This window comes from Macrosteles quadrilineatus, unplaced genomic scaffold (assembly GCF_028750875.1).
Source record: "Macrosteles quadrilineatus isolate MER2022 unplaced genomic scaffold, UCM_ALF_1.0 Scaffold_6__1_contigs__length_79288215, whole genome shotgun sequence".
Taxonomy (NCBI): domain Eukaryota; kingdom Metazoa; phylum Arthropoda; class Insecta; order Hemiptera; family Cicadellidae; genus Macrosteles; species Macrosteles quadrilineatus.
This window is the reverse complement of record NW_026542599.1, coordinates 23,927,713-23,953,542: the sequence shown is the minus strand read 5'-3', so window position 1 is coordinate 23,953,542 and position 25,830 is coordinate 23,927,713. Positions and strand designations below refer to the sequence as shown.

Sequence of the window (25,830 nt, the reverse complement as noted above, 5' to 3'; positions counted from 1 at the left end):
GTTTAGTCTATGTTAAAGCAATTGACTTATTGGGAATTTGACCTAATGCAACAGCAGGATTAATATAACGAAATACGGTAAAATACAAGTTCAGTTTCGCTGAGTCAAAAGTGTCGGAAGATCAAAAGCAATAAAAGTGAACGTCGATTCAGTGTAAAGTAGACCTCCTGCAACGCTTACTACACCAACAAAACTCGCTTTTAGTTACTTCGTGTTTTGTCATAATTAGAATAGAGCTAAAATTATCATATTTGGTACATAGCTTATTTATTAATGCTTCTTGCCAACTGTTTGGTCAACACTGTAAATAGGTATAGTTTATGTAATGAAAAGCCTTTCGTCAAAATTTGTGGCATAAAATACACGCAAGGACGATCTGAACATTTCTGGTTATTATATACGTTTGTAAAAGGAGATCCATTTAATTGTAGAACTATTTTATGAGTTATAATGTAGTCTACATATAAACTGTGTAATGTATTACGCCACGGAAGGGTTGAAACCTGTCCAAACTATCATATATATTATTATAACGTAAATGGGGTTTTTTCACGATTCTGAATCAACCAGTCGATGGATTTTCATTAGTTTTGTGTTGAAAGAAAGACCATTTTGAGAACTAGATAATTTCAAAGCCATAATTTAAAATTAATGTCCCAGTTTTTTATAAATTAAGTTTTAGTTTTTAAAAAGTCTAGCAGCCGATGCTAACCTTCTCCAATAAGTCAATGCTTCTAGCTAGCTTTTAGTACATTATAATTTGCTTAACATAACAGCTGTAACATTCAGTATTTGTGACACAAATTCAGCATTTGGAAGATAATTCAAATACATACTTATGGTTGACTTATTTATACTATGTATGTGTAATGCTGACCATTGATACATTTAATTCTTCGGTACGAGGATGGCAGTTTAATTAAATGTGCATAGTAAAATACAGTAGTAGGATGTTCAAATTATTTTTTAAAGTATTCTTTGTAATCATCGATTTGTTTTAGTCCAATATAATTTGTTTTAACTAACAGCTGGTTGAATGTGCTATGTATACTCATGTATACTTATAAAAGGCAAAGCCCTCACTGACACACTCACTCTCACTCACGCATCATCACTAATTCTCCCACTTCCCATTTACCTAGGAGGCTGAAATTCGATACACCGATTCTTTGGGCATTAAATAGGAAAACTAAGTAGTTTTTATTATGATCGGGCATTCGGGCTCCGCCCCAGTGGCTCTGGAGTTTCCCATCTTAACCTTATGATTTTTCATATTTAAAAGGAATTAATGAATCATAACAGCTGTGTCAATTTAACAATTTATGACAACAGCTAATTTGCAACCAAAAGCTGAGTGAGCGTTTCGAACGAACTTCAACCTGGAGGCGAGTTAACCCCAAGGCAAGTGAGCTCAGCGAACGAGCTCCAACCTAAAGGTGAGAGAGCGTAGCGAACGAACTTCAACCAGGACTTGATTGAGCCATGCGAACGAGCTAATCTTGAAAATTAATTAGTTTAACGGGGCAAAGCCAGCGGGTACAGCTTGTTATTCTATAGAATTATTAGGTTTTTTAGCTGTCATCGTTATTCGGGGACCGAGCAGGTCCCTAGCAGCGACCACAGAATTAAAATTTTAATTTTAATTCTGTGGTCGCTGGTCCCTAGGGCCGCAAAATTAGCTGCCCGCTTACTTACTTAAAACATGAATGCATATTAAATACACAATCAGTATCCATAGAATTATTTTATTGTCACCGTTGCCTAGCAACAATTTATTTTTATTTTTGCTGAGGCCTCGAATTATTTCTTCACATAACCTTAAAGTTGTAGTTGTGCTAACCATCAGTGTGCATTATTATAGAGGTGAATAGTGGCAATAGGGTATAGTGTGGTGCAAAATAGCGTTCGTACCACGGACCGAAATGGTTTTGCAGCTCTCGATCGAGACGAAGTCGAACTATCTCGAGCCGGCAAAACCTTATTTTCGGCCCTAGGTACGAAATATACTATTAAATGGGTTGTAGCTTAATCGGGTTTCAACTTTATTTAATTTACAGTCTGTTTCAAAAGTAGAAAAATAAGCAAATACATTAACAATAATACAACGTTAAAAGTATAGTGATTTACCACTCTCAACACTAGCTGACAAAGATAATTTTGATAACACAGCCGAATCTGAATGGGAGGTTTAAATGTCGTAAATGGTGTTGTGATTGTCCAATAAATTTAGTGCAAGATGAGAGCTCGCCTTGTGGTCGGAAACTTGACCAAAAGTATGTATTTTTCCAACTTATCTATATTTACCCTATGCTATAAATAAGACATGTAAATGGAATTTCTTCTATTTGGTTTTATTTTCTGTTTACATTTAGTTGTTATTTCGTTACCTACATGGCAACCCATACGGCCCAAGTTATTTTTAAAATTTTAAATTCGTTTCTTGTGTTTATTTTTGAGCCTATTTTAATTTATAAAGGGATTCATCACATCTACAGGAAAATATCTTTCATTTGGTACCAACCGCGTGTAATTCGTTCCAGTAGTATGGTCAGGCTAGCTGTCATAAGTTTTGCAAAAGTTGTTTTGTATAAGACGATTTTGAATGATTTTCCAATTTGATTATCTTTTTTCACTAGATTTTGTAATTTCTTCTTTGACTTTTCAAATTCTAAGATTATTATGAAGTGTTCTGTTAGTAACAAACCAAGGTGCGTTGACAATTTTACGTAGCAATTTTGATTGGTATCGTTGAAAAATTTCAATGTTTGATGTACTTGATGACAGGGCCGGACTTACCTATGGGCGAAGGGGGCGAACGCCCGGGGCCCCCGAGCCAAGGGGGGCCCCGACAGGGGCCCCCTTTGTACAGTAGTTTTTATCATTAACTTCGAAAATTGATCAGACACTTACCAAATGGCCTTCTTTTGTAACAGCTTTATTTTCATTTTCGCTATCCTATGTTCAAGGCTATTGTTAGGTGCATTTTAAGGCATTACTAGGAATGAAATTCTTGACCCTAAGGGACTTTTTCTCAGAGTTGCACTGGCCCCACGCTTAGGCCTGGTTTACACAAGCATATGTGCTAGGCTGTGACGGACAAGTTTCAGTTTCAATGAAGCCGCTCGCCCGAACGTACGGCCGCGGCGAATGAGTTGAAGGGGGTCCCGCGCTTGGGGCAAAAATACAATAAATATGAAAACACTTGTCCCAACGTAGAACGTAACTTGTAAAGTTGTGTTGTTTTAAATGGAGATTCACTGGTGTTCAAATACTTTAAAAAATAAAAATATTGCTCCGTTTATGTTTTATTAAATGTTTTTCTTTTCTTTTACCTCTAAGTATATACCAATCAGGATTTTAAGGGGTAGAAGTATATTATCCGTCCAATCTAAAGGTTTTGTAAAATAGTAATTAATTAAGTTATGCGTCAAAATTTTGATCTCCAATTTAGTCTTTGGAGTCAAATTTAAAATAAGCGAATAAGCAGAAGCAGCTGCAACAGTAAATGATAATGAGCTGATAAGGGATCCTGTCTAGTCCTCTCTGTCTCACGCACGCGCATACACACACATAAAATGCCTTATCGCCTATCCAAAACAATTTAAATCACTTTACTCCCATAGTTTGTCCTTTGAGACTAGAGGTCACGTCAAGTTGGTTGAAATTGTCTTACGTTGATTCAATGCTATGTTTGTGTTGTATTAATCGATATTGGATCCATTTAAACATCTTTCAGTTTCTCATATAAATAGTTAGCTTGTGAGTGTTTATTAGACATTGCAAGATTTTGCTCGTCAATAAAAAACTCAACCTTGAAAGTCCTCAATGGTAATTTTCATGCTAGGACTTTAACATATTATAAAAACGAGAAAGATATAGGTACCAAAAACATTATGAAAATAAAATAATCACACCTATATTGTAGTAATATTGAAAAACCATACAAATCGTCGGCAATAATCGATAATTTAAATACGTAATAAACAAAAATATATCAATACTTCTAATCCAAATATATTATGGTAGCCTACCATGCTACAAAGCACTAGATTTTTATTTTTGTGTATAAAATTAAAATATGTAAAAATAGTTATATTTTAGGAACAATTTTTTATATAGAACTTATTGCTTATTTGGCCCTTAATTGCTCTATTTGAAGCCTAAATTTATAAATTTTCCCGGGGGGACCCCCCAATCTCACTGGAGGACCCCCCCCCCCGAACTGAAATCCTAGGGCCCCATTGGAAAATTTGCCCGGGGCCCCTGTAGTCCTGAGTCCGGCCCTGCTTGATGATCCCCAAAGTTGGATCCCATAAGTCCAAATTGGTTTTATAACTTTTCTGCAAAGTAACATTATTTTGTGTACTAAGTTTTGATTTAGATCCAAGAAGACAATTAAGCTTAGTTATTTTAAAATTTAGATATTGTCTTTTAGTCCAGATATGTGCCTTCCAATTAAGCTTTGCATCTAAGTGCATGCCCAAGTATTTTATTTCTGTTACTTTAGGGTGGTAAATATTGTTCATGGATACTGGAGGACATGTAGCCAGATTTAGGGTAAAAGTAATGTTTTCTGATTTATTTTCACTAATTTTGAACCTCCATGTTTTAAACCAATGTGAAATTTCATCCAAGTTTAACTGTAAATTTGCTGTAGTTTGAACCGGTTTGTCGTGGACAGATAAAATGGTCATATCATCCGCAAATGTGGCAACGATAGTATTTACAATTTCTGGTAGGTCCGATGTAAAGGGAATATACAAGTATGGTTCAAGTACGCTTCCTTTGGGGATTCCTGATTCTATAGGGTAAAGGTCAGTTAAATAATTTTGATGTTTAATTTGGAAAGTTCTGTTTGTAAGATATGATTTTTAAATATGAAAAACTGAATGGGGTAGCTAAATGTGGCATTCTTGTCAATAGTTCGATATATCGATAGTAATATACACTAACACAATCGTAATAAACGAAATAATTTAATTATATTTACTAAACAGATGCTTGTTTGCATTAGCAAAATAAATAACAATTTAGAAGTCATTTTGAGAAGTTATCTTAGTATTTCTGTTAAAGAAATGACATTTCTTCATAATCTTAACATCTCAAATTACTTTAATACTTTCATCTGAAATGGCTACCATACTAAATTCAAACTCACATAACAAGAAATTAAATAACATCTAAACATAAATTAAAAAGTTTTACACCACAATTAAAAAAACAAATGTACGATTGCTCTTGCTCATTCTTCGTCAGATTAGGCATAGGCACGAGACCCTCCTTCATTGCGCAGTCTGTAGTCTTGGAGATAAGAGAGATATGCGGTAAAGATAAGCAAGAACTGGAAAGGTCCGTTGTGGGTTTGCAATATTTATCTCAAAATTCAGCGCAAGGTTAACTAAATTTTGGAATTAGGGTCTGAATACGTGATTGGTGAAATCCAGGAGGCAATACTGAACTTGCACTACTTATGTTTTATCGCATTTTTTACCTTATCTACCAAAATTATGCTATTTTCCTTTGGCACTTTAGGGGGAAACGACTATTTCACCCTGAAAATCACGTTTGGAAATCGAGAAAAGCTTTAGAAATCGGCGATTATAAGCGCTTGAAAAATCTTTTTTTCTTTTAATGGAAGCCTATTTTTTATTATTCGAGTCATTTCAAACTTCTTTTCCTCTTGCACTTTTTCAGCAAACACATATTTCACCACGAAAAACACGTTTGAAAATCGTTAAAAGCGTTATAAATCATTAATATCGCCACATTTGACTGGTAAGTGTCAATAAAAGAGTGTAAAAGAGTCCTTGGAGCCTAGACGTTGTAACTCATAAAACAATGTAAGAACTACAAAGACAATTTATAATTTAACAATATACTAGATATTTAAATTACAATCAATCTGATGTTTGAAAAAATACTTTTGGACTGTAAATAAATCTCCAGCTGCTGTCTGAAATTAACGTAATTAACATCGCTCTTATGGGGGACAAATCCAAGATGGCTGTTAGCTTTCATTGACTCCACTGGAGAACAATAAAAAACTACAAAGAACATTTCTAATCTCACACTATACTCGATGTTAAATTATAATCACTTTGGTGTTTGAAAAAATATTTTTGGACGATAAATCGCTCTTCAGCAGCTGTTTGAAATTATCCAAAATGGCCACTAGCCTCCAAGGACTCCCTAAAATAACCTTTAGCTGAGCTCCTCAGCCCTAACCTAAGCTGGGTTTACCCAAAATCGGTAATTTTCGGCACTTTGCTGATCTAAGCATGGGTTAGGTTAGGTTAGGTTAGAGTAAGCTAGGTTGGATTACTTTGGTTTACCCACAAATTGGTAATTATCGGCACTTTGCTATTTTTTAATAAGTAAGGTAAATTAATAAGTACGCAATTAATAAGTACGGTAAACCATATTACTGCAGAGGCCGGTCTTTATAAGTTATATTGTCTATGAGAGATTTATTTTGGACCTATTTGCATAAGTATGGTGATGCAAATGCAGTTGTCATCGAATTTATAATCATCGATCAGTCTAAGTTTTATTTTGTCAATAAATGTGAATATCCTTTTTGGTTAACAAAGGATGCAACCGAATCTGTAAATTAAGACAAGTATGCGAAAAACTTAAGTTTTCCAACCACCATTATTGCCTTGTTTACAACTATAAAATCGGAAGTAAAAATAACAATTAGGACAGCGTATACTAACTATTTGATTTTTGTTGTGAGTTGTATACAATATCACTTCTTTTTGAAATTATGTCAAGTCCAAGAGACATACATCTAGTTTTGTATTAAAGTCTTCTGTCAAGAACTACACGAATGTAAATGTTACTGTGGACAAGGTAGCTGAAACATTTGCAAATAGGTGTAATAAATTTAAGAATATTGTATTAGTAAAAGTATCATATACATTTGTCATTGATATCACTGTATTAAATAATGTATTACCTAATTATTTGTAGGGAGTAAATTAGTTAGTAGACTATCTATTAATCGATTTGCAAGGTACATTATGAATATTTCATAATGTAGCTTGTAAATCGATTAATGTATTTAAACCAGACGCTCGTCAAATAATGCAGTTCAAGGCGGAAATGTAGTGAGGGATACATCAGGATTAGAATGTGTGTTACAGAACAAGAAACTGATGACAATAGTTGGAATAACTAGTCAATGTCAACGCACTCGATAAAAGCGCGGGATTAAAAAAGGCGCGAATATGTGCAAGTACTACTGTATAACCAACGACAACACCTATGAAAAACCAGACATAAGCTATATTACAACCAGGCCTACGAAAAAGTCAAACTATGTAAATAATGAATCACTGAATATGATTAGACGAAATCACAGAGGTACAAACTATGTTAGATATTTACGTGGTAAAGGAGTGTAGTTTCCTGATAGGTCTAAACAACGTCATCAGTTACCAAATCAATTATTTTTACTAGTTTTAGTCATACAATTGTTCTCATTTAAACTTGCGCTATTATGCTAATTCAACCTAGGGCAGATGTAGTTCCCACAATATATCTATACTTACACGAGGAGAGCGTGGTTTCGGTGATTTTGTAAAGTAAGAAATAATAGATGTAGAAAGAAATGTGTAGATTTTGAACTTTTTTCTTTTTTCATTGATTTACTGTGTTGATTATGCACCACAGTGCTTTGTACTGTAATTATTTTCTGCCATTATGAAAAATTCATTGCCAATATTTCTTTCAAGGTCCCTTGCATTATTTTGCGTGTACTAATATGTACTAGGTGTACAATGCAGTTGTCTGCTTGCAATTTTGAGCGGAGCTATCATAGTACTGTAATCCAATACTTTTGCAAAGTCAATGCTAAATATAGTTCACGTAATTGAGATGTCTCCTACAAGTCCACTAAGTCAATTGTATAATTGTTTCTCATAAATGGGATGACTACTTGTAGTATCCAAAGTCAATGCTTTATCTGTTTCTCTTAAATGAAATCTCTACTTGCAGTATCTAAAGTTAATGATAAATCTATGCTAAAACTATTGCCTTGGGTGTAGTACGCCAGTGTCACGGTGATAACGGCGGGAGTGGTCGTGGTAGGCACGGATGAGTCGTTGTTCTTGCAAGGCTGTTTTTTGCCTGTCTTCTGGCACAGTCAGCACTTACACCATCGGGAAGAGATAGTACATCCAAACTAACAAAAATAGGTTCCAAGGACCCATATTAGATTTAATACAATTGGCGGCAAACGTTATTGTTGATTAGTATGTTAAATAACAATAAAACTGTTGTAGGAGTTTGTTCCTAACCGTAGGTGCTCTGTATAATATTTAAATCGCTAAAATTATACCCCAACAATCAACGTTTACAATCGTGATACGTAAACAAATGATCCAATAATATGTAAGCCGAAGGATCGTCGTAAATTAATGTCTTTCGTGTAATACAACAATATGATAATAAACAATGTTACTATATCACTAATAACGTGTACGTAGACCGTCGTAATTAGGCTCAAATTAAAATATAATAATGCAATGTCAGTATTAAACAATCTTAATACTTGTGCGTAACAATATTGCTGTACTACAGAGAAACAAGGGTTTTCGAGTCGCTGTTGAATAATAGGACAACAAGAAATTTAATAATAATACGTTAATGAATACTATTACTATTAAACAGTTTCAATCCCAAATATTTTACGGGCAAGCAAGTCGGTTGTATTATGCAGAAATAAAGCCTATAGTAGAATTATGAACGAGGAAACTCAAATAGTAAACCGCACGAATACCGTTATCAAACAGCTGATTGGGCCCCTCTTATCTCTTGCCCATTCATCCAGAGTACAATTGACGAGCTTAAACAGTGTACAGTACATTTCTTTTTACGTACAGGTCTAGAAGGGTAGGTACAGGTCGACTAGCATTTACAATTCTCACCAAATATTTGGTAAACTGAAAGATAACTGAAAGATAACTGAATGCTCTGACATGAAGCAGTGTTCTTCTTTACCTATAAAACAAGGTTGACACCTTTCTTCACTGATCACGTAATGCGTGATTTTCTATAAAGTCTTGGAAAATAAAAGGAAAAATAGATAGACTACAGGTGTACTGTATGTGGTTTACACACAAATATTCATCAAACTGTGTGATAGTTTGTTATAGCAATGAACAGTTTGAGAGTACCTATCGTATTGTTTAAGTCGATGGAAAATCTCTGTTGATCCTGTTTTACAAGCAAACCAAAAAGATACAGTAGTCACCACTCTATGCGACATATTCTAGCCAGAATATTGTAATCGTATGATTCTATAAGCATTGGTAGGATTGCAAAGTACTACACAAACATTATTTCAAGGGTAATAACAGTCACAATTTCCGCTGACTTTAAAAGAGTCAACTAAACTATTATACTAATGGACACACAACTAAATGGAACAACTAATGGAAATTCTCACGATGTACATTCGTTCGATATAAGCATTGAGTATACACGTCAGTACATACGTGTATACCCAATGATATAAGCAACGGTTCTTGCAATTTATTGCTTATTGTTTTTTAGAGTTGTTTTCGGACTTACTCACACTCGTATAAGGTTTTCCACGTTTGTCATTGATAATGTAGCCATGTTGCTTTGAAATGGCGACCATACAAAATGTATGCATTTTAAGCCAAGTATGAATGGAGATGAGTGTGGGATGAGTGGAGCGATCTTGTTGTCCTGTTTGTGACTAAGGCCGACATAATCCTTAGACACAGCTGTTAATTAATAGTGCATACAGTCAATTAATAGCAGCAGAGGTCAAGTTTGGTATCAAATTAAAGGTTTTATTCATAAAAATACATTGCTGCAAACCCAAACTCAAACGAGGATGATGATTATAACGTTAATGATGTCGCTAAAACGTATCGTTTGAAATTTAACAGCTGAAAATAAGTGAAATAGAAAAGGTTTTGGTTAAATCCATCAAATTGTAATTGGACACTAGTAAATACTAGTGCACTTGTTGCTACCTCCCCCCTTCGGTTTCATGTATTCCTCTCAATCAGTTCAAACCTAGGAGGATTAAACATTAATGTTAATTAATGTTAAATCCTCCTAGATTCAAACCTGAAACACCCAGATCGAAACTCGCCTGTCGTTATTTTACCATCGCCTGTTTTTTAAATATATTTTTCAAAAAAGAAATATTATATTGATTTACTTTGGTTTTTAAAAATGTTAACGTTTTATTTTGTTAAAGATTTATGGTGATACGTAAATATTGTGGTGTAGTAGAGTATATTATATTGTAGTTAAGTGTTAAATTTTGAAATTTTAGGGTGAATCGAGATGAATCTTTGTTTATAACATGGGTCTCTCCTACCTTAACATACATACCAAGTTTGATAAACATCGGTTGGAAAAGTGCAAAGATAAATATTTGTATGTAAAAAATACAAAATGGCGGATATCTGGTTAACGAAATTATTTTGGAAAAAATGTTATCCTTGATTTTCTGTTTATTTTGACCCAAGGAATTACTAGGTAAAGTATCTCCCCGCTTATTTTAACACCCTGTTTATGATGTATTCTTATAAGTGAAAAATGTTAGCTGGTAATAAAGAAAGATGTTTTATAAATAATATGAATGTACTGGTGATCTGTATATTCACCTTTTTCTTGTCCTTAGATAAATTAAATTAGATAAATTAAAAGTCCACTCAGCAGTCGCATCGTACGATGTAGTTCTTTCCATGCGTTGCGAAATGCTACATTTGCCGTCCTCTTCAACCCAAGTTATCTACTGAACCACTGATTGTAAAAAATTCAAAAAAATATATTTTACGCATTACACTTTTGGCTACAACTTTGCCACAGACAAAACCTCTCTAACCCAAAAACAAAAAAAAATCTCGCATGCTAACTTTTTCATGTTAGAAATCACGATTTAAAACTATTTCACCATACAAATCATTTTTTATTAATTAGATCGGTAAATAGTTTAAAGTTCCAACAAAATAGTCATCGAGTAGGACTAACCAAGAAGCTCTGTGCCAAATTTCAAAATTTTAGCACAACTTTAAGAACACCAAAACACGAAATTATTGAAGACATGCGTCGAGAGGACTATCGTTGTTTTTAACAGATTATACTTTTGACCTTCCGGCACTGTTGACTCAGCGAAACTGAACTTATATTTTATCTTATTTCGTTATATTAAAACTGATGTTGCATTAAGTCAAATTCCCAATAAGTCAATTGCTTTAAAATAGACTAAACTTTTAGCCCGGACTGTACTATTTGACTTTCTGGGATTTTTGATCTACAGACACTGCAAACATTGTAGTTTTTGACCTAGCGGCACAGGTTTAAATTATTTGACCTTCCGGGACTGTTGACTTTCTGCAACGCGTCCAAACATAGAATCAAGAATTTATTTGACCATTCAACAATTGTGCATGCTATCAGTCTCGGCATTAGAAAAATTACAAAATGTTGTAAAAATACATAATTCATAAAAGCCTACGATGACAGCTGTGGGCTTCTTATTAGCTGAGGGAACGCCATTACCGTAACAATACGGGTTGTGGACATCGGCCTCGGTGGTCTAGAGGTTAGCGTGTCGGGCTGATGAGCTGAAGGTCCTGGGTTTGAATCCCGCTGGTAGCATTAACTTTTTGTCTACGAATTTCATTATCAGCAAGTTTGGTTGGTTTGGTTCGGTTATGACAGTTTAATTTTATTATTAAGTCATTATAAAATTTTAATTGAGCGATTTCTAGTTTTATTTAATAAACATAATTATTTTTTCTATTAGTAAACTTTTTTATATTATTTAATCATCAGCGAGTTTGGTTAGTTCGGTTAGGTTATCATAGTTTAATTTTATAATTATAAAATTGAATTTGAGGCATTTATAATTTTATTTCATGAACAGAACTATTTTTTTTGCGATTAGTAAACCTTGATTGCCAAAGTGCTCTCTACTACAGTGCTGTTCATGGAGGAATTTTGAACTAATGCCTCGTTCGTACCTCCCCTAAGTCAGACCCCAAATTATTTGCCTGTTTTAAGTAAACAAAATATTTTCTTCATAAGAAATACATTGGGATTTCGATGCCCTGTGGAGCAGAGCCCGAGGACTTTTATTACAGGAATTAGTGAAAGGGGGTGTCTACACAAAAAATACTTTATTTTGGCACGTCGTTTGTAAAAATCCTTTATTATTAACGGAGGAGTAGTGTTCGTAGAAACCGCCTTCACGTATTATATATAAGGATATATTGGTACTAGCAGAGTACCCGTCCTTCGTACGGGGTTGGCATATAAGTATAAAATGCCTATTGCAGTTATACTCAAGCTTTGCGTTTAGGGAAGGACAAAATAACAGTTTGATAAAATTTACTTCTTTAAAATTATGGTATACTATAGTATTACACATCTACCATAGCCATAATGTTCTACCTCTTCACCTAAACAATAGAGAAAAATAAACTATCAAAAATTTGCAAAGTATCACAAATTATCCATGAAATAAAAACATAAAGATAACTGTAAACAATCCTACTTTGACAGTTCTCTTTGTGTATCACAGTTTTTTGTTGCTGTTTGGTTCAAGTTAGCTGTTTTCATAAATGCAAAAAAATAATAGTGCTGCACCCTGTTGGTAAACTTTTTAATACTTTTGCATATCATAGAACCAACTTTTTTAGTTGAAACAGCTAACTAAATTCTTTAATTCCCTTTAAATATGAATACTCATAAGGTTGACGGGGAACTACAGAGCCACTGGGGCAGAGCCCGAAAGTATTTTTGAGATAAGAATATGCCTATATGTTAATCGTGAATGTCAGCTATTATCATACCAAATTTCAGCCTAATCTGTCCAGTAGTTAATGCGTGATTGAACTTCAAACAAACACACAAACTTTCACATTTATAATAGTAAGATAAGATAAGATATATATCACATATCACATCTTCCTGGGGAAGGAGGATAATCATTTCTCATAAAGGTAAAGGTAGGAACTTAAAATACCGTATTCATATTTTAGTCTACAGTTTTCACTTCACTTTACAATTAATAATAATTTAATAATAGTTTAGGTAATTATAGTTTTCGAAATACAAACAAAAAATTGGACTACCATTCAACCCCCCCCCCCTCAATGATGGGCAGGAGTTTTGATGATGATGAATAAATGATTTTATATCCATAAAAAAAATAAAAACAGTTTTACCATTGGGAATATAACTGACCTCTTTGTCAAGTTTTGTGTGGTCAGTAGAGAAAATTATTAACAATCTAAAAATAAACATAGAACCAGCCTAGCTCAACATAAAAAATGACACCTGGCTCTCTGTGATGTTTGACAATCCATTTATTAATTGATAAAGCTGAATACTAAGACCAAAAAAAATCAAAGGGGAAAAAACTATAATTTAAATTTGTATAAAAATTACATTTAGATGAGGTATTTTGTTGGACAATATCATACATCAGACTACTTCCAAAATTTTGTTAGCGAACTTCCCTAAATAGGGAAGTAGGAAGTAGGTAGCTATAAACGTATCTGTATAGATTTATATGCGTGAACACCCGATAACTTGAGTAATTTTTGTCCGATTTCTGATGAAATTTGGTTTGAAAGTGGAAGCGGGATAAACTTTATTAACTTTATTATAAACTTAATTTCGCGAACCAAAAAACCAACATGAACAGACCATGGGAACGGGGTTTTATGAGGCAAAAATTTGTTTTTCTCAATTTTGACCCTCAAATCATAAAATTTCCCGATTCCTCCTCTCTAGACTTTCTTAAAGAGCTAAAAAAACAAATAGTTCAGTATATCAAAGTGTTTTTGTATGGTTATTGGTTACGTATTTGCATTTGTCTAGTCTGGTGCTAAACAGCACTACTTGCAACGTTGCCAATTCTACCAGGCCGCTGCTTGGAGTTAAAGGTGGCCGTGATAATATGCTCTCCCACGGCCACCGGATAAATGTATTACAAGATCGAAAATAAAACATACAATTTAAAACCAAAACAATACTTAAATTATCTTTGTTACTAGATATATGGCGTGCTGCCTTGAGCTGTCTCAAGTAACGTTGGGAGGAGAGGACTATACAACCCTACTTGCTATGTTGCCACTTCGAAGGGCGCGGCCTGCTCTCCTCATAACTAGAACAAACATAGTTTATGGAGTCAAACATTTTGTTCTATAAGTAATTTATTTGGCCAGATTTAAATTTATTACATTGGTTCTAAACATTTCTATGTTAATGATGTCACTGACTGATTGAGAGTAGTAGACGCGTAACCAATTGAACCACTGACAGATTTTCGTCATCCTAAAATAATGTCATTTTGTTTAATGACAGTTTTATATATTTTTAATATTGACAGGCATTGGTGACATTATATTAATCTCTTCTATTGGAAAGTTTTTTTGTTAGTTCAATCATAGATAAAACATACTCCCTTAGTAACAACTACATAACTTACATAACCTTGTGTTGGTTAGTCTATAGCCCAAGAGCCCATGACTGCCAGACCTTCGTCATTTTATAAAAGCTGAAAGTTTCTCAGCAATTGCTCCCAGTTCAGTTAAGAATGATCGGCAACTATGACATTTGGATTTTGGTTACTTTGGCAATAAAAAAGTAACAAAGGTCCTAAATTTGCAAATAATCATCGTTATAGTATAAAGCTTGGTTCTTTCATATTTTCTTCAGAGGAGTGCTAGAAATCATTTCCCCCATTGCCAGACACTTTGTGCGGTTTAAACCCTCTGCCAGACACCCTTAAAAACTAGGTATGACGAAGATTAATTTTCGTCATTTTATAAAAGCTGAGATTGATATATGTTATTTGGGGAGCTATCAAAAGACGTTTTCTCAAAAGCCAGACACTTTCGTTGGTAACTTCATCTAGCCAGACACTTTAAAGTCTGCCGTAATAAGCTTAACTGTTACCTGCAAACAGTGAATTCAGTTCTAGTTTGGAACAGGTTTCTGTGCCAAATGTAAACGGTGAAATTACAACTTATTTCTAATCGTAATTGTTAATTTATATCATAGTATAAAAGCTGAATTTGATATATGTTACTTGGGAAGCTATGGAGGGAAATTTTCTCAATAGCCAGACACTTTCGTTGGTTATTTCATCTTGCCAGACACTTTAAAAGACTGTAGTAGTGTAATAGGTACAGTAGTTACAAGCAGTGACTTAAGTTCCAGTATAGAACTGGTTTCTTCGCCAAATGTAACAGGTTGAAATCGCACAACTTATTTCAAATCGTAATTGCGTTAATTTACATAATAGTATAAAAGCTGAATTTGATATATGTTACTTGGGAAGCTATGAAGAGACATTTCCTCAAGAGCCAGACACTTTCGTTCGTTATTTCATCTGGCCAGACACTTTAAAAGTCTGTTGTAATATAATAGGTAGTTGTGGGCTTAACCGCTACTTACGAACAGTGACTTCTGTTACAGTTTGGAATAGTTTTCTGTGCCCGATGGTTTTAGAATTTTATATGTTCAAAACACTGCAGGAATAAACAAACATTTAAATGCAAATATAACATATGTTTACATCAAACATATGGTTTATTATAAAAACAGACTGTGAGGAAGAAAGTAAGTAATTTAACCGTTTACATTTGGCACAGAAACCTGTTTCAAACTGGAACTGAATTCACTGTTTGCATGAAACAGTTAAGCTTATTACGGCAGACTTTAAAGTGTCTGGCTAGATGAAGTTACCAACGAAAGTGTCTGGCTTTTGAGAAAACGTCTTTTGATAGCTCCCCAAATAACATATATCAATCTCAGCTTTTATAAAATGACGAAAATTAATCTTCGTCATACCTAGTTTTAAGGGTGTCTGGCAGAGGGTTTAAACCGCACAAAGTGTCTGGCAATGGGGGAAATGATTTCTAGCATTCCTCTGAAGAAAATATGAAAGAACCAAGCTTTATACTATAACGATGATTATTTGCAAATTTCAGACCTTTGTTACCTTTTTGTTACCAAAGTAACCAAAATCCAAATGTCATAGTTGCCGATCATTCTTAACTGAACTGGGAGCATTTGCTGAGAAACTTTCAGCTTTTATAAAATGACGAAGGTCTGGCAGTCATGGGCTCTTGCTCTACTATGGTTCAATGGTAACATCGTACGTACATTAATTCTTTCGGAGAACCTATGGCATCATCTATAAGCATTGAATATTAATTTCCCAAAATACTGTGTGGATATACACAGTAATAATCAAGTCAATGATACCAGTATTCCTCGATAGAACTTTATAGCTTTTCTCCATAGACTGATCAAAGCTCACGAGAAAAACTATCTACAATATCAATACAAAATTAAATCGAAATCAGTCAAGCCAAAGCCGATCAAGACAAGAACAACAACCAACAAGCTGTCTTCTTCTTCTTACTATCTATCATCTTCATCTTCATACATAACCTCAACTGTTGTTGTCTGCTAATTTTCATAAAGTAGGATTACCGGCAATTAATTCATTGCACTTTGCACTATAACATTTCAGTTATACCTCAATTAATTTTCAACTAAAGTCGTTCTTGTATGTCACTATGATATTGTCAAGGTGTAAATTTGGAACTTTGTTGGCGAGGGTAAGTTATTTCCATGGTTTGGTTGCATCATCAAAACAGACTTAGGCCTAGGCCTATGTTCGCTACCTAGTTTGTTTTTAAAAGCTTACTATAAAATAAATAGATTAATAGACCGAAATGTAAATAAAAAATGTAGAAACTTACTAGATTAAACTTAGAAACTTACATAGCCTACATCTACAGAACTACTTGTGCCTAAGTTATGTAATTTACTTTTAAAAATGAAGGTTTGCTTAGCTTTAAACCAATTTTTGTTCAATTTAATTAATGTCCAGGCTTAGGCATACCCTTTGCTACCATACAACTTATACAATAGGCCTAGCCTACTTTCAAGGAACTGCATCATATTTAATTTTACGTGGTTTCGGTTATTCATCGTATTTGTGTTTGTTTTTGTCAGGGCACAGAGGATTGCTTTGGTGGTGTGCCAATAATTTTTAATGTCCCTCAAGTGAGTGACAAGGAGTTAACCTAGGCCCTACCGTACACAATTTCCTGATCGAATGTCTAAAGTTTTATTTGGTTTATGTCAAACTCTACCTATGTACTTCGTAGATTTTCTGAGCTCTGATAATTTTGTTCCCCTGAAAATACTTTTTGATCAGTTGTCAATCTTATTGTTTAAAGGCATAAATAGAATGCAATAAAACATATTCAATTGAAAGCATTAGGGCCATTCTAAAATTAAGTGGAATTTCCGCCCAAGAAAAATTTATGAAAGAATATTTATTTTTTATATATATTTTGAAGACTCATAACAAACTAAATACATACACCCTTTCAAGAGGTCAAGAATGGATACGGTATAATAATATAATGTATTACATAATTATAGTAATTAAGTTTAGGCCTATCCATGGGAGTTACCGGTACCTCTGGAGGTTTCATTTTTCTGTTCAATCACTTGTAAATTCTAACCTTTAGATTTATATATCTAGAGAGCTTATGTTTTCTGAAAGATAGGTAACAGGCGTCTCCCAAATAAAAAGTCGAAGTTAAAATTTTAGCATATGACATGCATTATTTGTTGCACACATGGAGGTTACAAATAAAAGGTACTGGCCTTGCAAGAAAGGAAATCCTGTTTATTAACATCAAAAGTAGGACACATGAGCAGAAAACAATCAACAGAAATACCATTACGGCTGCCACCTTCTCAAAACTCTGTCAATGGTCAGTGCTACTGTCCAGTAAGCATTTTTAGAGCTTTTATATATGGTCCATGGAGGTTACATCCAACCCAGTGGACAACTTTAGATATTTAATTAGATATTTTTGTAAACATTTTTAAGATGGTGTTGAGTCTAGGTTATATCATAGACTAACCAACAATAGACTAATTAAGGGAGTATGTTTTATCTATGGTTATATATTTTATTACTAAAATTGAGAATTTGTTACATTCAATGATTTTTTCATAAATCACTTGTAATGTAAGTGTTGCAAAAAACATGGGTGAAATATTCCATGGTGGTTACATTTCGGGTACCGGTACTTTGCAGATTTTTAATCTCTTAAATTCACTCTTGCTTCATTTACAAAAAAAAAAAATAAAGTTTATATAAATTAGTTTTTTTTTGGGTAGAAAACAATGGAGGGACAACAAATTCCGCTTAATTTCAGAATGGCCTATTACTGTAGTTTAATTCTTCCTATACTGGGAAGTAAGTTTAACCTCCAGCTGCGTCTGAGGATGTTTCAAAACCAGTGCCTCTGATCAACGGTGAGGCACAGAATATGAATTTACAGTTGACGTTGACATCCCGCAACGTGAGACGATGTTCTTATGTGAGACAATTTATGCAGACAGACTTAATTTAAGTAGGTAATCTAAAAACTCAATTCTAAAATGTTTCGTCAGTAAAGATGTACGGTACCAAGAGTTATTTAATGATTTTAATTCCCATATTTGCAGACTGTGTTGACACATCATGAACTTGCACCGTCGTTAGCAGCCAATGGGAAACAGCTTGTTAGATGGAGGCATGGCACTCCAATCAACACAGTTATCATGTTTGTTCCTCAACAAGAGGTAAGTTCTTTTGTTGAAATATTTTTGTTCAGTCTGTTTTACTTGTTACTAAATCAGCAGCCTAAATCTCTAAAAAGGGGTTGAAAAATAGATCTCATTTAGTTACAATGGTATAAATTGCCTACCCAGTGATTCAAAATAATTGTGGGTTCAGCGTCTTGATTTCAGCCATCTTTAAGAGAAACCCATAACAAGATACAGGCCTAGGCCTATGGTAAATATATAAACACTTGGAACATTTTTTATCCTACTAATAGTATAAGTTACAGTTTGTGTGTTGGTTTGGAGCTCAATCCCGCATTAACTACTGATTGGGTTGGGCTGAAATTTTGTATAATAATAGTTCATAATCCCGATTAGGTACATAAACAAATAAGCAAGACCTCCTTTAACTCACACAGAACACAGTGGGAATCGTGTATTTGGGCCGAGCAGATTTACAAGGTTAGTTATTATCAAGAAGATAGGGTGATTTGCCAGGGAAATGGGTAATTTGTGGCGATTAATGGATACGGTAATTATTTCTGGATAATGTGGTTTTTCCCAAACATGGAGAAGTTTTGTTATGCCTCCAGAATTTGTAATACATATACTCTCCCGTTCCGGCTATCTCCAGGTCTGGGTGTTTACTAGGCCTCAGGATAGCTACTATTTGTGCCAGAGACAGGCAAGTCTTTGAACTGTAGCCAGAACTCTTACTGCCGACACCTAAAGTCCTTCTTGGGACACTACACAAGCTAGCAATCTGCGAGGCCATTGGTGTCAAGTAATTTTTTTTCTGCACATAATTTTCCTTCTAATATGCCTACCTCAAGTTATACAGTTAATATTTTTTTACACAATTTTATACTTTGAGAATCACTATTTGAGTGTTCTGGGATTTGTGTATTTTTACCAGAAGGTCTACCATTCACTACCAATCGTCCTAATGGCTAGTCCTACTTATGCAAATGTCTGAGCTTGAGCCATGGCACGAAGGCATTGTAATAACTGTCAGCAGCATAAATGACTCCATAAGTATAAATGCCTGTGAGACATACAGTGTCCTTGGTCTTTTGCAGACAGTCTTCGTCATGAATTAATGAGAGATTCCATTATTACACGGCCTTAGCAGTTCTTTGGGTGTTCAGGAATATTGAAAACGACTTTGTCCAAGAAAGATAAATTACTCTTCCTCATTATTTTGCTCGACATGTATATTCCTTCGGATCATTTATGTATGAAATATTTTTCACATTGCACAAAGAGCATTTAACATAATTTATTTGATGTTCTAACCTCTACCAAATGGACTCCTTTACCCAGATTTATCCAATTTTATTTTATCTTCTTGAAAAAATACTTATATGGCATGTATATGTTTTATTTGCAGGCTTGGATTGTTGAAAGGATGGGGAAGTTTTTCCGAATAATGGAACCAGGTCTTAACCTGCTCTTCCCTATCATAGATAAAGTGAAATATGTTCAAAGTCTTAAAGAAATTGCTATCGATGTACCTAAACAGAGTGCTATCACATCAGGTAAGCTAAACAGCTAAATTGTAAATTGTAAATGGTTTTTTCTACTGAAGATGATTTTAAAAGTATAGTTTATGTCCTTGTACAGTTACTCTCAAAGTAACATGTTTTCAGAACGCATTTTTATTTGAAGCCTAAACCCCTCTCAGCGCTATTCTTTAAGAACCAACCCCTCCCCCTTTTACAGAGTTCTAACTACCCTTCTCTTATCATTTTAATTTAAAAAATTACTAAATGGTAAGATTTTGTATATTTAATTAACTTTGTAACATCTATTTATGTCTTCAGATAACGTTACTCTCAGTATTGACGGTGTGCTGTACTTGAGGATAAACGATCCTTACCTTGCAAGCTACGGAGTTGAAGATCCAGAGTTTGCGATCACCCAACTTGCCCAAACCACTATGAGGTAAGATAATCATCTACTAATAATACAATTTTGTCTGGGTTCATTATGTAGAATAATGATTTTTTTAAGTAGGCCTACAAAAAATAATTGATCTAAAACTCTGTTAAGTAGGATGGCTGGAGAAAACACTTATTGTATTAAGTATATAGAGTGTTATTTTACTAGACAAATTATTAAAAGCGGGTATTGAGAACGCTTATACAATTTCATAAAGAAAGTTTTACAATAGCTTACAAATAGCCACTCATCCTACACTCATCCTTCACTCATATTTGGGTTAAAATACGCACATAGTGGCGTCCCCATCTTAAATAATTGATAATTGATAATTGATAAAGATTTATTACTTACCTAACATTATATAATCACAGATGGTACTGTAACATTTTTACTACATGTCCCTGTGTTTGCTTTTTGATTTTCTATTTTTGGCTAGGTTTGAAGAATTGTGTTTTTGTTTTTGCATGTCAAGTATTGTAACAGGAGGGTTAAAAAAGTACAGACTGGAATCGAGGGAATCATCTTATGAGTTAGGTTTTTTAACATTTTATTTACCAATATTGAAAGTGTCAGCAATAATTCCTCAAATGTCTTACATCTACCATCACCAAAAATGGATATAATTTATGACGGTTCATGTTGCCGACAGATCTGAACTGGGAAAGATTTCTTTGGACAAAGTATTCAGGGAGAGAGAAAGTCTGAATGTTGGCATCGTGGAGTCGATCAACAAAGCTAGTGCAGCCTGGGGCATTACCTGTCTACGATATGAAATACGTAAGTTGTGCGTTGTGGCTGGCAAATGTCTGTCAACAATTCAATAAGTGGCAAAATAACTATCCAGCAAAAAAGCTCACATAAAAAAGGAAATAACAAGTGTTAGGAGGAGAGATAGAAATTATATTATTGTAGGCCTAAGAAAGTTCTGATTTTTTCATTTGTCAAATAAATTGTAGACTCCTATAAAAAATAAACTTGGCCAAAGAAAAAAAGCTGAATAAAACATCAACCCTTTTGAACCCCGTAGGGCTTTGCAGGATTTTTCCGTGTGTTTTGCAAAAAAAAAATTAAATAGATAAAAATGTAATAAATTTTAAGGTTAAGTTCAAATAATAAAGGATAAATTGCAGAGTTTGTTCCAAATAATTTCCTACGCTACTAAATTAAGCCAAAAATCCCTAACACAAAACCTGAATTTCCTTCAATAAAAATATATTGTAGTTTGTTGGCAGTTATATTTTATTTTTTGAAATGATAATTGATTATATAGAATATTTCAAATGTCTTGTGTGACCTTGATGGAAAGGGGCGGACTCTAGATTCAGGAAAATCAACCATAGTTTCATGTATGTGTTGTTGTGGCCCAAGTCTCAATTTTCCGCCTGGTATTTGAATAAAATTATGACTCCACAAAAAACACCTTGTTTTGATACGAGATTCAAAATATTTTTAGTAAGTAACCTCTGCCACTAATTCATTTTCTCCTTTGCAAAATTGAGCTATGTCTATTCTTCAGGTCTTCGTTTTTCAAAAATATTCTTGAAAAATTGTTGCATGTCAATTGAGTCCATTTAAAAATCTATATAATTAATATGCTACACGAAACTTTGTCGGTTGAACTCCTCCGCCATTTCTTAACCGATTTTATCCATTGACGTCTCATTTGAAAGAGCGTGTCGCGTAGATTTGCAAACTGGCCTTACATTTTTGAAAAAGTCCCTTGGGCTCTGCCCCAGTGGCTTTTAAAGTTCCCATGTTATCCTTATGAAGAACATATTTGTTTACATTATGATCAGCTGGATATTTAATTGCTTACGGAAAGTAAATAAAAGAAACGTCTTATAACACTTAAAACATATATTTACGCTTATACTGTTACTCACAAGACGGTAAATATACAAAAAAGATGGTGAGTGGTGATCGATTTCGGTTGGAAACTCCAATCATCATCAGACCCAATAGTCGAATGTCCCTATTATAGGCGAATTGCTGTTAATATTTAAGGTGAAATTCAAAGAAATGCGTCCTACAAAAATTAAATCATTTGAAAGAACCCATTTGCAAATTATGGAAACATAAAAAGGCCACTGAGTAGAAGAAATAGAGATAATATTTTTTAAAGAATTTATGATCGTTATTGGCCTATATAATGAAGAACACCTGCAAGATGAAGATTCCTACAAACGATGAACGAGGGTATTAGCCGAAGTGCTACAATTTATAGAAGGAAACATGGACTTAACTTTTCTAGGAAATGTTGAACATCGTGAGTATCTCCATGAGTTACACACCTGTAATCTTTGAGTTGACTCTTTTAAACTCTTTGTAAATATGGCTGTTTTTCATTTTGAAATAACCTCTGTAATAAATTGCGATTGCTCGAATTCGAGCAACATGTATACTAGTATCTACTAATAGTCGAACTTCTGTACTTTACTACTGAATACCCTGTGTTAACAGGAGATATAAAACTTCCAACTAGAGTCCAGGAGGCGATGCAAATGCAAGTAGAAGCAGAACGGAAAAAAAGAGCGGCCATCTTGGAATCTGAGGGAGTCAGAGCGGCTGATATTAACGTCGCAGAGGGAAAGCGAACGTCTAGAATCCTAGCTTCAGGTAAATTACCTCTCCATATGAAACTTTGAATAGAATGTAATATGTAAGCTAACAACATTTAACTTATGTGTGCATTAGCACGATGACTCAAGTAAAAATGATGCAATTTTGATGAAATTTGGTTTATTGCAGAGGCTGAGAAGCAAGAGCAGATCAACAAGGCCAGTGGAGAGGCAGCGGCCATGTTGGCTGTGGCGGAGGCCAGGGCCAAGGGACTTCAGATGGTTGCCAAGGCTCTAGGTGTCCAGGTAAAGGTCCAAATCGAATCAAACTCGGTCCCGTGGTAGTGCTTGACTGGACTCAGTTGTTCCAAGGTTTCAGTTAAAAATCTAATAATGCCCATGAAATGTTCTTGTAGAGGTTGTCTGTTTAACCGGTCCGCATACTAATACCTACCTCAGTAGGCTAACCTATATGGAGTGAAAACTATTGTTCACGGTGCCAGTAAGCGTAAATGAATCGTTTATCGCAGAAACCCCATAATCAACATTTTCACAGTTGTGTGATTTCTGCATCAAACGGTGTATTTCAATTTGTACATCATAAATATACAGTAGAAGCCCGGTTAACCGAAATAAAGGGGGGGGAGGTGTTTCGGATAACCAATTTTTCGGTTAACCCATCATATGTAAAAATAGCCTATGTATTACCACGGTCTGAAGGAAATATGAATTTAAAACAATGTCTATACAATACAGTGTTTTATTTCAGCTACAAAAATTTTACAATGTCTTAGGAAAGCCCCTTTCTAGAGAGAGGGGCTCAGCGCTACGCCTTGCTGTTTACATTGTATTGTACAATGTACAAACATTGTATGTATTTTAGCCCTGTATTAATTTATAGAACCGTTTCATTTAACCCAGGTTTTGATTAACCCGATTTCAGTTAACCGGGGTTCTACTGTACTAAAAAGTAAAAATCTTTAAAAAAATGTGTTATGGGGTTTCTGCAATAAAGGAATCAAATCAATCTTGGTTAGTTAAAATTATCCAATTTAATAAGTATTATGATGATTTGATGTAGACGATGGAGAAGTTATCATGTCTATAACTAATCGTGTTAATTGTATATGATGTATGATGCGTATGGTGCTTGTATGATGTGTTGTTGTGATGTTGTTTGTATATGATGTGTTTCATTATGACGGAGTGTTTTGTGTTCAGGATGGCAAAGAGGCAGCCAGTCTAACAGTAGCTGAACAGTACGTGGAGGCTTTTCACAACCTGGCCAAGACTAACAATACCATGATTTTGCCTTCCAACGCCGGGGATGTCCCTGGAGCTGTGGCTCAGGTAGGTGTAAATGTAAAACTTGACTGTGTAAATGCTAGATTATACAGGGTGATTGTACAAGCTACTAGCCGGAGAGTATGAGTACTGGCTGGCTTGTTGGCTAGTGTGGTATACAACTCTCGCTGTTAACCGATTCCTCTGATGTCATCGAGACTTATACTGGTTATCGTTTCCATACAAACTTGTCAGTAAACTAAGATTGTTTACGACCCAGTTCTCTCAAAAGTCGGTGAGTGTAAAAAAGTCCTTGAAAGAATACACTTTCCCAAAGCTGTTTTAGGAGCAGTTATCAAATTATCGCAGCGAGTACTCGAGACTAGGTTAAAAGTTAAGAAAGTGCTTGTTAAAATGTTGATTTGTAGCCTGTTAATTTGTTTTGTGTAATTGAGCCTGAATGGAGAGTAGGCTAGGTGGGATAATCTCTGGTTAAACCTTGCAATCTTTGATATTGTCACTTCTATCAAGCCAATTCTGATTCATTTGAAACACAACTAGGTTGGTGACTTCGCCCATCAATGGATCCTAGCATCGATCGCACAACACTTAAACAAATTATCCACCTGAATCATTTGACCTGAAACATTCCAGAACCTCCATAACTCACATCAATCCATAATTCACAGCGCCATCTTGCTTTGTTCTTTAACGAGGTCAAGTACGTTTGAATTGTTTACCCACATATTGATTTTTAACTTGTTCCAGGCGATGACGATCTACACAAACCTTACCCAGCAACAGCGCGAGGGAAGGTCCCTTAAGTCCGACCCTCCACCCTCCGCCAAAGAGAAAATTTGTATGTCTTCATCTTGACAGCTGTAGCGCCGCTTTGTATAAACTCAAATCTTTTGTATAATGTGTTGAAACCTCTTTCCGAAATGTAAGTGATTCAATAATGTTAATTATTTTAAGTTAATATGAAATAAAATGTTCCACAAGAATGTGGGTATATATGTAACACAAACTTCCTATAGGCCTAGTAATTATATTATTTACGAACAAATTTCTAACATTGACAATGAAGTGTGATATGCAGTAAACTCTCGTTAGTTCAGACTTGATAAATCTTCTTAATCCAGACAATTTTACAAAAGACAAAGTAAAGAATGCCTTCTTATGTACACATGGTTTGATGCTAGATTACAGTGCCTCTTTAGTTTATTTTGTTTTAAAATTAAAATATTTTTTTATTACAAAATTAAATATTGAATTTAGCTTCCAAGGCAAGGCCAAATTTGACATTTGCTGGTCACGTTCATATCTTTCACTTTGGGCTTGGGATGACTTCCACCACTGATTTGGAATTGTATAAGTACTATGAAGTAGGTACTCACAA

The 25,830-nt window shown here is 34.4% G+C and overlaps 1 protein-coding gene across 1 annotated transcript; it reads left to right on the top strand.

The window, feature by feature from the left end:
- Nucleotides 1-16,454: 16,454 nt before the first annotated feature.
- LOC128996828 (stomatin-like protein 2, mitochondrial) lies at nt 16,455-25,435 on the top strand. The gene is made up of 9 exons (XM_054422317.1): nt 16,455-16,631; nt 18,547-18,663; nt 20,036-20,183; nt 20,469-20,589; nt 21,239-21,366; nt 23,050-23,205; nt 23,338-23,453; nt 24,369-24,497; nt 25,200-25,435. The coding sequence occupies exons 1-9, from the start codon at nt 16,590-16,592 to the stop codon at nt 25,305-25,307; spliced, it is 1,065 nt and encodes a 354-aa protein (XP_054278292.1). The 5' UTR covers nt 16,455-16,589; the 3' UTR covers nt 25,308-25,435.
- Nucleotides 25,436-25,830: the final 395 nt, after the last annotated feature.

Coding starts and splice junctions, on each gene's coding strand:
- LOC128996828 (XM_054422317.1), top strand. CDS start 16,590: ATGATATTGTCAAGGTGTAAATTTGGAACTTTGTTGGCGAGG. Junction 18,664..20,035: donor TGTTTGTTCCTCAACAAGAG/GTAAGTTCTTTT, acceptor TTTTATTTGCAG/GCTTGGATTGTTGAAAGGAT. Junction 21,367..23,049: donor CTGTCTACGATATGAAATAC/GTAAGTTGTGCG, acceptor CTGTGTTAACAG/GAGATATAAAACTTCCAACT.